This window comes from Macaca nemestrina, chromosome 5 (assembly GCF_043159975.1).
Source record: "Macaca nemestrina isolate mMacNem1 chromosome 5, mMacNem.hap1, whole genome shotgun sequence".
NCBI classification, from domain to species: Eukaryota; Metazoa; Chordata; class Mammalia; order Primates; family Cercopithecidae; genus Macaca; species Macaca nemestrina.
This window is the reverse complement of record NC_092129.1, coordinates 130,367,533-130,381,113: the sequence shown is the minus strand read 5'-3', so window position 1 is coordinate 130,381,113 and position 13,581 is coordinate 130,367,533. Positions and strand designations below refer to the sequence as shown.

Here is a 13,581-nt window from a genome sequence, read left to right as displayed (position 1 = left end):
GGAGGCGTGGATGGAAGTGCAAAGCTCTAAAAACATATTGCTGTATTACAAGTAAGATGAACTGTGCATTGGACATATTTCAGATTTTACATACACTGACCAAGTGTCAACCAATTTGCCCTGTTTGAAATTTGAAAAGCATCATCAGTATATCTTCAACAGTGAAGGACTGAATATATATGAATGTAATTCTAAAGACATGCAGATAAGAAGTTAAAAACTTTTTAAAGGGGAATGGGAAAATGATTAAAAAAAAAAAAGAGACACACAGAAGGTGAACCATAATGGACAAGTGGGGTGGAAAGGGCCGAGGTTGCCTTTCCTGGTGTGTCTGTGAGTTATGGCTGAATGATGGTAGAGACATTTATCTAAAACAAAGAAATAAACTGAAGTTATTGATGTTGCTTCTGTCTTTGGTGGTGGAAGAAGAGCTTGAAGTTCCATAAATTACCCAATGAGGATGTCAACTCAGCGCATTTTGTTCTGTATCATGTTTACTATGTACCTGGAGCAGTCCCTGTCAACTGACTTGTGACTCTGAATACATGACCTTTAAAAACAAGTGTCCGAGTTTATAACCCTTTTAGCAAAAGAAGTTTATTCTGTTGTACCTTTCATGTTAGTACAGTTCTTGAAAGATGGTAGGCTGGGCTCTAAAGCAATTAGGATGTAGAAAGTTTTTTTTCATAAAAATATATTTTATGATTAATCCTACATTGTATCTATGTAACTTTATATATTTGAATGTTATATATATAAAATTTTGAAAGCATCCTCACAACAGAAAAAGGAAAACCATTAACATAACCTCTAATTTGCCTTTCTACTCTTTTTTATGTAATCTTTTAAATAAAAATGTGTTCATTGTAAAAAATCAACATAATTTAGAAATGTATAATACAGAGGACCAAACCAGTCTCTTCATGCACATATTTCTATGCTTATAACTGTAGTATACATATAATTTTATATGTTGCTTTTTCAGGCTTATTAAATCATAAATATTTTCACTAGGTTGCCACATAATCTTTAAAATCAATATTTTAATGACAGCACCATAATCCATTGAGTGAGTTTTCGATCATTTACTCATGTCTTCATGTGATTGTCTTTTAGATTGTCTTCAACATTTACCATTGTAATAGGCAGCTTCAGGCATATAGCTCTTTCTCATAATTCTGGATCATATTCTTAAATAAATGGTCAGGGGTAGAATTGAGTTCAAGACTTTAAATATATACCATCCAGTTGCTTTCCAAAGAGTTGTAAGAATGTATCACTGTCATTGTGACAAGGGGAACATGTAAAAATAAATTTATTGCATGTAAAAATAAAATTCACAGAACCATATCTTCTAGGTTCTACAGTTTTTATGGCCACCAGATATCAGATGAAAAACATGAGAAGACTAGTGAAAAACTTAAGAGTATAGATGAGATACTCTTTTAATTTCTCGTGCAAGATGAATTGATAGTTAAATTGGGCATTACAGAGCAGGGCTTTAAATTTTACTTTAAGCTCAGGCGGCTAGTTCGCTCCTTGTTCTTGTTCAAGTGTTATAACTTAAAATACAGAATCTTTTAAGGTAGGTAAGCTTTTTTTTTTTTTTTTTTTTTTTGAGACAGAGTCTCACTGTTGCCCAGGCTGGAGTGCAGTGGTTCAATCATAGCTTATTGCAGCTTGGACCTCCCCGGCTCAAGTGATCCTTCCGCCTCAGCCTCCCAAGTAGCTGGGACTATAATAGGCACAAGCCACCACACCCAGCTAATTTATTTATTTTTTTTAGTTTTAGTAGAGACAGGGTCTTGTTGCCCAGGCTGGTCTTGAACTCCTGGGCTGAAGTGATTCTCCCTCTTCAGCCTCCTAGAGTGCTGGGATTATAGGCATGAGCCAGCATGCCCAGCCTTAATATTGGTAAGCTTCTTGGTGTAAGTTTCATGATGCTTATAAGCAAATATTTAAGTTATATTTTTAAAAGTTAATTTTTTTAACCTAAAAAATATTTGTCTAATGTTATTAATGACACACTTCTTTTCCTCAGAAAACAGCCTTCCATAGAAGCCAGACGCTGGGCTACAGGAACGGCTATGCAATTGTTCGACGTCCAACAGTTGGGATAGGCGGAGACCGGCTCCAGTTCAACCAGCTGTCCCAGGCTGAGCTGGATGAGTTGGCCAGTAAGGCACCAGTCTTAACTTATGGCCAGCCTAAACAAGCCCCACCTGCGGATTTTATTCCTGCACATGTGGCTTTTGACAAAAAGGTATCATCTGGAATTTTAGGGTACCCCTTGAATTAGGGTCTGAGAGCCAACTGCTTGCAGAAAAGTTAAAACAGTAAACCACAGAATTTCCAAAGTGCTCTGAGGAGAAAATTGTTCAAATGCCTTAACCCTTAGTCATGGACAGCTGAACTCAGGCTAAAAAGAGGCTTTCTTTAGTCAGGAAGCCGATTATAGGGAGTAAAGTAATTCCCTGTAGACTTCACCGGACTATTTTCCAAATGCAGTTAAAGAAGAGTTGGCTATAATTTTGAATTCCTGAATTTATATTCTACGTTTATCAGCCATGTGTTTTCCACTTTTTAAAGGTACTGTATTCTGTAATGGGGACATATCTAATCTCCACGAGATGCAGAATATCATAATGAAAACAATGACTCTATCTATTGTCAGTTTTTTGCAGGCAGTCTCCATAAGTTGTTTTTCAGGGAACATTTCATGTTTGATATTACATAACCAATGGGTGGTATAACATTTTTGTTTGTTTCTCATTTATCTTTATGTTTTTGCAATGTGAGTTTCCTCATTTCCATCTGTTGACATTACCACATCATTCTTGTTTTTCCTTGTCAATGAGCCTCCTCTTTTCACTAAAGTGACCTAGCCCTGACCATGTAGCAGAATCACTGGCGAGATTTTTAAGAAAATTACATGTTATTCCAACCCTCATCAATTCTAATTTCCAGATGAGCTTTATGTGTAACTGGTTCTGAGAACTACTGATCAGTTTTGATAAGTTAGCTTTCCTAATTTACTCTTAGTCTGTTTCTTTTCTTGTCTTAATTGTTATGCTATCATTCCTGTTAAATGCCTGTAACATTTTCATCCAGCTAACCAACTTTTATTGAGTACCTGTTGTAAGCTAGAGGCTGGGGAGGAGCTATGCCATTTACATTGATAATCACTTATTTTTAAACAATTTTAATCTCTCAACTAGAATCCATATCATTTCCTCTTTCCCACTTAACTCATTTATAGGGACACATTCACATATGCATTCATAGGCCGAACCTAAACATCCATGAAACAGTATGATTTATATAATTGGATATATCTTTTCCTTTTGCTTGTTTCTTTTGTTTATTTGTGGCTCTGACAGGCACTGCAAAATCAGCAGAGAAGGGAGAGGGCTGAAAATATAAGAGAGAAGTGGGATAGGCACTAAATAATTACCAAGATATGAATCCTGGTATGTTTAATTTTTACCGAAAAGAATAGTAAGTAACTGTAATAAAGTAGAAGGTGATAAAGTGATACCTGTCGTAAGAAAGTATTAGTAAAATTCAGCGGAGAAATTGTGCTTGAGTAGGAAATAGGCTTCCTATGTTTTGTTTTTCTATGTTATTTTACACTAATTGTTGTTACTTACTTTGTACTTATTTAATATTCATAATTCATTTCTTTAAGGATAGTGCACATAAAATACTATTTTTATTTTCCAATTCATTTTACTTGGATTATCACAATTTCTAGATAAATGAGCCTTAGCGTAGATAATGGGGTAGAGAGAAGCTAAATGCATGACTTTGAAACTAAGTTTGTTTGTTTATAATAAGGGAATTATGGTTTCTCTGAATTAAATGAAGGTTCTAATTTTTTTAGGAATACCTGGAGGTCCACATAATAGCCAACATATTTGTTTATATTTTGGAAATTCTTAGGACTGTTCCTCATAAACAGAATATAACTTCATTTCTTACTTAGGTAATAAAGACCAGGACATCTATTCCAAGTGCCCTCATCTTTTCCCCTTGCTCCCATATAATTCCGGCATCACCCACTATATTCTGTTTCCCAGACTGACCTCTAGCTCTTTATTTCTGATGTTCTTCTTTCATCTTTTTCATCTTCAAGTTTCATATTATTTCTATTTCAGACGCTCTAGTGACTACTTCTCTAGCAAGAGTCATATCATCCTGTCCTCTTTCTATAGTATCTTGTGACTCCTTTAAGCAAGAGAACTTTGTTTCTCACTTGACTGCCAAATCACTTACAATCTGACTTCTCCCTACCCACAGCCCCAACATACTTTTTCCTAGGCAGCCAGTGCTGTCCCTTTTACCAGATCTGGAGAGGTTTACTTTGCCAGCATTCTCTTTGGCCTGTTTGTGCCACCTGACACTGTTGACCCTCCCTCCCTTCTTGAAACTGCTCTTCTTTTGCCTCCATGACTCTCATTTTCCTCCTCCTTTCTATGTGATTGCTTATTCTTTAGCCTCCCTTCCTTTTTTCAATTCTTAACTTACAAGTATTTTCAAGGTTCTGTCTCATTCTTTATATAATTTTCTTGAGATCTCACCCACTTTCATGTTTTCAGCCATCACCTCGCTGTAGACAATGTCACTATTTAGTTCCAACTCTGACATCATTGAGACTCAAGACCTATATCCCCCTGGCCCATGGGATATCTTCACCTGGATTAACTGTTGGTACCTCAAGTTCTGTATATCTCTAACTTATCTCTATCCCTCACCTTTTCCCATAGATCTACTTTCCCTTTGTGATTCCACTAGGTAATCCAAGCTTGAAACCTGAGCCATCTTTGGCTTTTTCTGTCCTCTATTCTCCACACTTAATGAGTTGCCAAGTCAAATGTCTCTCACTTTCATTTCCTTTGCCACTATAGTAGTTCAAACAAGCCAAATGACTACCTAACTGTTGTTTTAGTCTCATTCCTAGTCCTTATGCTTATAACAGGTATGCTGCCTGGTTTATTCTCTAGAGTTCAGCTCTGATTATGTCATTTTTCTGGGAAAATGCCATCAGGCTTTCTTAACCAATACAGTAAACATTACCACTATTCACCTTGCTGTTCTAGCCCCCAACTTGAAAGTCATCTTTCATTCTTCTTTCCCCTCACAATCCACATCTAATCTACTAGCAAGCTCTATTGTTTCTGTTTCTAAAATGTGTAACTAATTCATTTACTTATTTTCATCTTCACTATTACCATAAATTTATTTTCCACAGAGCCGCCAAGCTTATTTTTTGAAAATCCGATTATGTCAAATACTGACTGAAACACTTCCATGGCTTCCCCATCATCTATAAAGATCCAACCCTACAGGTTCCTCACAGCCCTACTGGAGCTGACCCTCCCTGCTATCTCCCCAACCTCATCTTGGGTCCTTTTTCTCACCTACCATGTTTCAATACATTGGGTTTATTTTTGCTGATTTCCTTGAAATGGCAGCATTTGAAAATTCCAACTCGGGACCTTTTTGTACATGGCGTTTCTCCTATCTGAAATAGCTTCCCCACCATCCTTAAGTGGCTGACTCCATCTTTCCTTTCAGTGAGGCTTTTCCTGACCACTCTACTATGGCGGTTCCTCCTCATTTTTCTATATCACTTCCCTCTCTTTTTTTTTCCTTCGCAGCACTGTAATTTGTGTTGCTGATTTGTTTAGTGTTTGTCTGTCCCACCTGAGTGTATACTTCATGAAGGTAAGGACTTATCTAGTTTATTATATATTTAGTGCTCAATAAATGTTAGTTCTAAAATGACATGAATAATTAACAAATAAAATTTATTTCTTGTCTGTGTCACTGCTGAAAATTGGCAAGCCGAACACGTAACATATATGCATATAATAATGTAAAATTAAAAATGTGACTTGGCTTTTTATAGTTGTGTGTGATATGAAAATATTTATGCAGCATTTCCCCCCTTCATCTTGAAGTAAATAGAAATATTTTTATGTTTATTGTGGCAGTCTGAGAACTTCCTGGGAGTTAGGAGACCTGTATTATAATTCTGGGTCTCCTACCAGCTAGCATTGTGACTTTGTAGAGTCACAATCTCTAATTTCCTCATCTGTAAACTCAGAAGGTTAGACTACATGATAACCAGGAGCCCATCCTGCTATAAAATTCCATGAAAAGTATATATTTTAAACACAGTATTTAAATATAATTTTTCTTTTCTTTCTACATAATAATCAAGTTCTTATTCTACCTGGGAAAGGTGATGTTATCCCACTACTTAAAAAAATGTTTTTTTTTATTTCCATAGGTTATTGGGGAACAGGTGGTGTTTGGTTACATGAGTAAGTTCTTTAGTGGTGATTTGTGAGATTTTGGTGTACCCATCACCCAAGCAGTATAGAGTGCCCCCAATTTGTAATCTTTTATCCCTTACCCCCTTCCCACCCTTTACCCGGGTCCCCAATGTTCATTGTGTCATTCTCATACCTTTGCATCCTCATACTTTAGCTACCACTTATGAGTGAGAACATACAATGTTTGGTTTTCCGTTCCTGAGTTACTTCACTTAGAATAATAGTCTCCAATCTCATCCAAGTCACTGTGAATGCAATTAATTCATTCCTTTTTATGGCTGAATAGTATTCCATCATATATATCACACTTTCTTTATCCACTCATTGATTGATGAGTATTTAGATTGGTTCCACATTTTTGCAGTTGCAAATTGTGCTGCTATAAACATGCATGTGCAAGTATCTTTTTTGTATGATGACTTCTTTTCCTCTGGGTAGATACCCAGGAGTGGGATTGCTGGATCGAATGGTAGTTCTACATTTAGTTCTTTAAGGAATCTCCACACTGTTTTCCGTAGTGGTTGTACTAGTTTACATTCCCACCAGCAGTACAGAAGTGTTCCCAGTTCGCTGCATCCATACCAACATCTAATAATTTATTATGTTTTGATTATGGCCATTCTTGCAGGAGTAAGATGATAGCACATTGTGGTTTTGATTTGCATTTCTGTGATCATTAGTGATGCTGAAGATTTTTTTCATATGTTTGTTGGCCATTTGTATATCTTCTTTTGAGAATTGTCTGTTTGTGTCCTTAGCCCACTTTTTGATGGGCTTGTTTTCCTTGCTAATTTGTTTGAGTTCATTGTAGATTCTGGATGTTAATCTTTTGTCAGCTGTATAGATTGTAAACATTTTTTCCCACTCCGTGTATTTACTCCGTCTGTTTACTCTGCTGACTGTTCCTTTTGCCGTGCAAAAGCTCTTTAGGTTAATTAAGTGCCACCTATTTATCTTTGTTTTTATTGCATTTGCTTTTGGGTTCTTGGTCATGAAATCCTTGCCTAAGCCAATGTCTAGAAGGGGTTTTCCAATGTTATTTTCTAGAATTTTAATAGTTTCAGGTCTTAGATTTAAGTCCTTGATCCATCTCGAGTTGATTTTTGTATAAAATGAGAGATGAGGATCCAGTTTTATTCTCCTACGTGTGGCTTGCCAATTATCCCAGCACAATTTGTTGAATAGGGTGTCCTTTCCTCACTTTATGTTTTTGTTTGCTTTGTCGAAGATCAGTTGGCTGTAAGTATTTGGCTTTATTTCTGGGCTCTCTGTTGTGTTCCATTGGTCTATGTGCCTATTTTCATACCACTACCTTGCTGTTTTGGTAACTATGGCCTTACAAGTATAGTTTGAAATCAGGTAGTGTGATGCCTCCAGCTTTATTCTTTTTGCTTAGTCTTGCTTCGGCTATGCGGGCTCTTTTTTGGTTCCATATGAAGTTTAGGATTGTTTTTTCTAATTCTATGAAGAATGATAGTGGTACTTTGACGGGAATTGCGTTGAATTTGTAGATTGCTTTTGGCAGTGTGGTCATTTTCACAACATTGATTCCCATCCCATCGGCATGGAATGTATTTCCATTATTTGTGTCATTTATGACTTCTTTCAGCAGTGTTTTGTAGTTTTCCTTGTAGAGGTCTTTCATCTCCTTGGCTAGGTATATTTCTAAGTTTTTGTTTGTTTGTTTGTTTTTCAGCTATTGTAAAAGGGGTTGAGTTCTTGATTTGATTCTCAGCTTGGTCGCTTTTGGTGTAAAGAAGAGCTACTGATTGTGTATATTAATTTTTATCCAGAAACTTTGCTGAATTCTTTTATCAGTTCCAGGAACTTTCTGGAAGAGTCTTTAGGATTTTCCATGTAAACAATCATATCATTAGTGAACAGTGACAGTTTGATTTCTTTACCTATTTGGATGACCTTTATTTCTTTCTGTTGTCTGATTGCTCTGCCTGGGACTTCTAGTACTGTGCTGAAGAGAGTGTGCTGTGAGTGGACAGAGTGGGCATCCTTGTCTTGTCCCAGTTCTCAGAGGGAATGCTTTCAACTTTTCCCCATTCAGCATTATGTTGGCTGTGGGTTTGTCATAGATGGCTTTTATTAGGTTGAGGTATGTCCCTTGTATCGATTTTGCTGAGAGTTTTAAACAGAAAGGGGTCCTAGATTTTGTCGAATGCTTCTTCTGCATCTATTGAGATGATCATGTGATTTTTGGTTTTAATTGTGTTTATGTAGTGTATCACATTTATTGACTTGCATATGTTAAACCATCCCTGCATCTCTGGTATGAAACCCACTTAATCATGGTGGATTATCTTTTCGATATGTTGTTGAATTCGGTTAGCTAGTATTTTGTTAAGGAGTTTAGCATCTATGTTCATCAGGGATATCAGTCTACAGTTTTATTTTTTGGTTATGTCCTTTCCTGATTTTGGTATTAGGGCGATACTACCTCCATAGAATGATTTAGGGAGAATTCCCTCTTTCTTTATCTTGTAGAATAGTGCCAATAGGATTGGTACCAGTTTTTCTTCAAATGTCTGGTAGAATTCTTCTGTGAATCTGTCTGGTCCTGGACTTTTTTTTGCTGGTAATTTTAAAATTATTTCAATCTTGCTGCTTGTTATTGGTCTGTTAAGGGTATCTAATTCTACCTGAATTAAGCTAGCAGGGTTTTCTCTTTCAGGAATTTATCTGTCTACTATAGGTTTTCTAGTTTATGTGCGTAAAGGTGTTCATAGTAGCCTTTTGTATTTCTGTGGTGTCAGTTGTAATATCTTCCATTTTGTTTCTAATTGAGCTTATTTGGATTTTCTCTCTTCTTTTCTTGGTTAATCTTGCTAATGGTCCATGAATTTTATTTATCTTTTCAAAGAACCAGCTTTTTGTTTCATTTATCTTTTGTATTTTGTTTGTTTGTTTGTTTCAATTTCATTTGTTTCTGCTTTGGTCTTGGTTATTTTCTTTCTTCTGCTAGGTTTTGGTTTCGTTTGTTCTTGTTTTTCTAGTTCCTTGAGGGAGGTGTGACCTTAGATTGTCTCTTAGTGCTCTTTCAGACTTTTTGATGTATGCGTTAAGGGTTTGAACTTTTCTCTTAGCACTGCTTTTGCTGTATCCCAGAGGTTTTGATAGATTGTATCATTATTATCATTCAGTTCGAATAATTGTTTAATTTCCATCTTGATTTTTTTTTTACCCAAAACTCATTTAGGAGCAGGTTATTTAATTTCCATGTATTTGGATGGTTTTGAAGGTTCCTTCTGGAATTGACTTCCAATTTTATTCCACTGTGGTCTGAGAGACTGCTTGATATAATTTCAATTTTCTTAAATTTATTGAGGCTAATTTTGTGGCCTATCATATGGTATATCTTGGAGAAAGTTCCATGCGCTGTTGAATAGAATGTATATTCTGCGGTTGTTGGGTAGAATGTTCTATAAATATATTAAGTCCATTTGTTCCAGGGTATAGTTTAAATCCATTGTTTCTTTGTTGACTTTCTGTCTTGATGGCCTGTCTAGTGCTGTCAGTGCAGTATTGAAGTCCTCCCCTCCTCATTATTGTGTTGCTGTCTATCTCATTTCTTAGGTCTATTTGTAATTGTTTTTTCAGTTGGGTGGTCCAGTGTTATGTGCATATATATTTAGGATTATGATGTTTTCCTATTGGACAGGCTTTTATTATTTAATGTCCCTCTTTGTCTTTTTTAATTGCTGTTGCTTTAAAGTTTGTTTTGTCTGATATAAGAATAGCTATCCTGCTCGCTTTTGGTGTCCATTTGCATGGAGTTTCTTTATCCACCCCTTTACCTTAAGTTTGTATGAGTCCTTATGTATTAGGTGAGTCTCTTGAAGGCAGCAGATGGTTGGTGAATTCTTATCCATTCTGCGGTTCTGTATCTTTTAAGTGGAGCATTTAGACTATTTACATTCAACATTAGTATTGAGATGTGAGATATCATTCTATTCATCGTAGTATTTGTTGCTTGTATACCTGGATTTTTTGGTTTTTGTTTTTAATTGTATTTTTGTTTTATAGGTCCTGTGAGATTTATGCTTTACAGAGGTTCTGTTTTGATGTGTTTTGATTTGTTTCAAGATTTAGAGCTCTTTTTAGCAGTTCTTGTAGTGGTAGCTTGGTAGTGGCAAATTCTCTCAGAATTTGTTTTTCTGAAAAAGACTGTATCTTTCCTTCATTTATGAAGCTTAGTTTCACTGAATACAAAATTCTTGGCGATAATTCTTTTCTTTTAAGAGGCTGAAGATAGGGCCCCAATCCCTTCTAGCTTGTAGGGTTTTTGCTGAGAAACTGCTGTTAATCTGATAGGTTTTCCTTTATAGGTTACCTGGTGCATTTGCTTCACAGTTCTTAAGATTCTTTCCTTCATCTTAACTTTAAATAACCTGAGGAAAGTGTGCCTAGGTGATGATCGTTTTGTAGTGAATTTCCCAGGTATTCTTTGAGCTTCTTGTATTTGGTTGTCTATGTCTCTAGCAAGGCTGGGGACGTTTTCCTTGATTATTCCCCCAAATATGTTTTCCAAACTTTTAGATTTTTCTTCTTCAGGAATGCTGATTATTTTTAGGTTTGGTTATTTAACGTAATCCCAAACTTTTTAGAGGCTTTGTTCGTATTTTCCTATTCTGTTTTCTTTGTTTTTGTTGGATTGGGTTAATTAGAAAACCTTGTCTTTGAGCTCTGAAGTTCTTCCTTCTGCTTGTTTGATTCTATTACTGAGACTTTCCAGAGCAGTTTGCATTTCTATAAGCACATCCATTGTTTTTTCCTGTTTTGATTGTTTTTTATTTATGCCATTTCATTGAAAATTTTTCCCTTTACTTCTTGTATCATCTTTTTGATTTCCTTAAATTGGGCTTTGCCTTTCTCTGGTGCCTCCCTGATTAGCTTAATAACTAACTTTCTAAATTATTAGGTAAATTAGGGATTTCTTCTTGGTTTCAATCTATTGTTGATGAGCTAGTGTGATTTTTGGGAAGCATTAAAGAACCTTATTTTGTCGTGTTACCAGAGTTGGTTTTCTGGTTTCTTCTCATTTGGGTAGACTCTGTCAGAGGGAAGGTCTAGGGCTCAAGGCTGTTGTTCAGCTTCTTTTGTTCCATGGGATGTTCCCTTGATGTAGCACTCTCTCCCTTTTCCTATGGGGATGTGGCTTTCTGGGAGCCGAGCTGTAGTGATTATTATCTCTCTTCTGGATCTAGCCATCCAGCAAGTCTACCAGGCTCCAGGTTGGTACTGGGGGTTGTCTGCAGAGTCCTGTGCTGTGAGCCATCTGTGAATCTCTCAGCCATGGATACCAGCACCTGCTCCAGTGGAGGTGGCAGGGGGGTGAAGCGGACTCTGTGAGGGTCCTTAGCCTTGGTTGTTTAACGTACTATTTTTGTTTTGGTTGATCTCCTGCCAGGAGGTGGTGTTTTCAATATAGCATTAGCTGTGGTAGTATGCGGGGGAACAGGCAGTGGGTGGGCCCCTAGAACTCCCAAGAGTGTATGCCCTTTGTCTTCAGTTACCAGGGTGGGTAGGGAAGGACCATTAAGTTGGGGCAGGGCAAGATGTGTTTGAGTTCAGACTCTCCTTGGGCAGGTCTTGCTGCGGCTGCTGTGGGGGCTAGGGGTGAGGGTCTGAGGTCAGTGGAGTTGTGTTCCTAGGAAGATTATGGCTGCCTCTACTGTGTACTTAAGGTTGTCAGGGAAGGGGGCGAAAGCCAGCAGTCACAGACCTCACCCAGCCCCCATGCAATTGAAAGGTCCAGTCTCACTCCCACTGTCCCGCCCCTCTCCAACAGCACCAAGTCTGTTTCCAGGCAGTGGGTGAGCAGGGCTGAGAACTTGCCCCAGGCTACCTGCCTCCCGGCTTTGAAAGCAAGTGGGGCTTTCCTTCTTCCCCAACCTGTGGAATCTACACACTGGATTCACACCCTCTCCCGAGTTCTGGCCAGGAGACTTCTTGATTGGTTCAAATTGTTACAGAGTTCAGCTTGAGGTTCCCTTCTTCCTGTGGCCTTTTCCCAGTGCCTCTGGCTGCCCTCCCCAAGTACCCCTATGAAGCAAGGCAGAAATGGCTTGGTAGGGGACCCCAGCAAGACCACAAGACTTTTCCCGCTGCTTCCTCTACCCCTGTATTTCACTCGGCTCTCTGAATTGACCCAGCTCCAGGTAAGGTCAGAATCTTCTCCTGTAATCTAGACCTTCAGGTTCCTCAGTGGGGGTGTGTGTTTGGGGTCAGTTGATCTCCTTTTCCCACTTCCATGGTTTGGGCACTCACAGTATTTGGGGTGTCTCCTGGGTTCTGCAGGAGCAATCTGCTTCTTTCAGAGGGCCTATGGATTCTCTCCGCTTTCCTAATTTACTCCTGCAGTCATCCTGGAGCAAAAGTTCACAATGTGAGCCTTCACACGCTGCTCTGCCTGAGTGGGAGCTGCAATCTAGTCCTTCCTTCCATCTGCCATGATTCCAGGGAAACTTTCCAAAGAGCTTTTCTTCGTTAACTCTTCTCCCCAAGTCATTCTTTGTGGGAGGAGCACAGAACTCTTAATTCTGTTCTTAATAAATAGATAAGTGCCTTTTAAAAATTAACAATCAATTAAGTAATTCTTTTCGGTTATCATATTCTTTACCTGAGACCTTACACACACACACACACACACACACACATACATATATATATATCAAGGAGATATATAGATATATATATCAAGGAGATATAGATAAAGATATCAAGGAGATATTGCCTCCCATTCTGAGGCCAACTTCCTGTGGCCATAGGCATTTTCATGCCCACCAGTCTTAGAAAACAGATGGTTTGACAACATGGCTGTGGCCACAGACTTGATCTTTGGTTATCTTCTCTGTGATTCTCTTCTCACTCCTTTGGTGAGTTGCCCAGGTTCATGGCTTGAAATGTCCTCTTTATGATGATAAGTTGTCCTCTAAACATATGTATACATAAATGCCTATTTGACATCTCCTCTTGAATGTCTAATAAATATCTCAAATTAAGCATATCTAAAACTGAACTCCCAATTTTGTCTTCTTACCCCCAAAATCTGTTCTGCAGCCGTCTTCTTCATACCAATTTGATAGTAATTCTATTCTTTCAGTTGCTTGGCCAAAAATGTTTGTATTATCCTTGAATGTTCTGTAATATTTACTTCTTCCCCTAAACCCAGTCCTGCAGTATAAATTACCCCCTGCAGTATACAACTTGTGCTGTCATTTAAATTCGG

General features: G+C 37.7%; 1 protein-coding gene across 4 annotated transcripts in view; it reads left to right on the top strand.

Moving 5' to 3' along the window:
* Positions 1 to 13,581, top strand: part of LOC105490863 (EF-hand domain containing 1) — a 72,903-nt gene that overhangs the window by 1,599 nt on the left and 57,723 nt on the right. For 2 of the 4 annotated variants that reach the window (XM_011756835.3, XM_011756834.2), the window contains exon 2: positions 2,042 to 2,263. The exons of 1 other annotated variant lie outside the window; for it this stretch is intronic. In XM_011756835.3, coding sequence (XP_011755137.2) covers positions 2,042 to 2,263 — 222 coding nt within the window. Of the gene's footprint in view, positions 1 to 2,041; positions 2,264 to 13,581 lie in introns of those variants that run through there. One more of the 4 variants, XM_011756836.3, reaches the window with a different exon arrangement.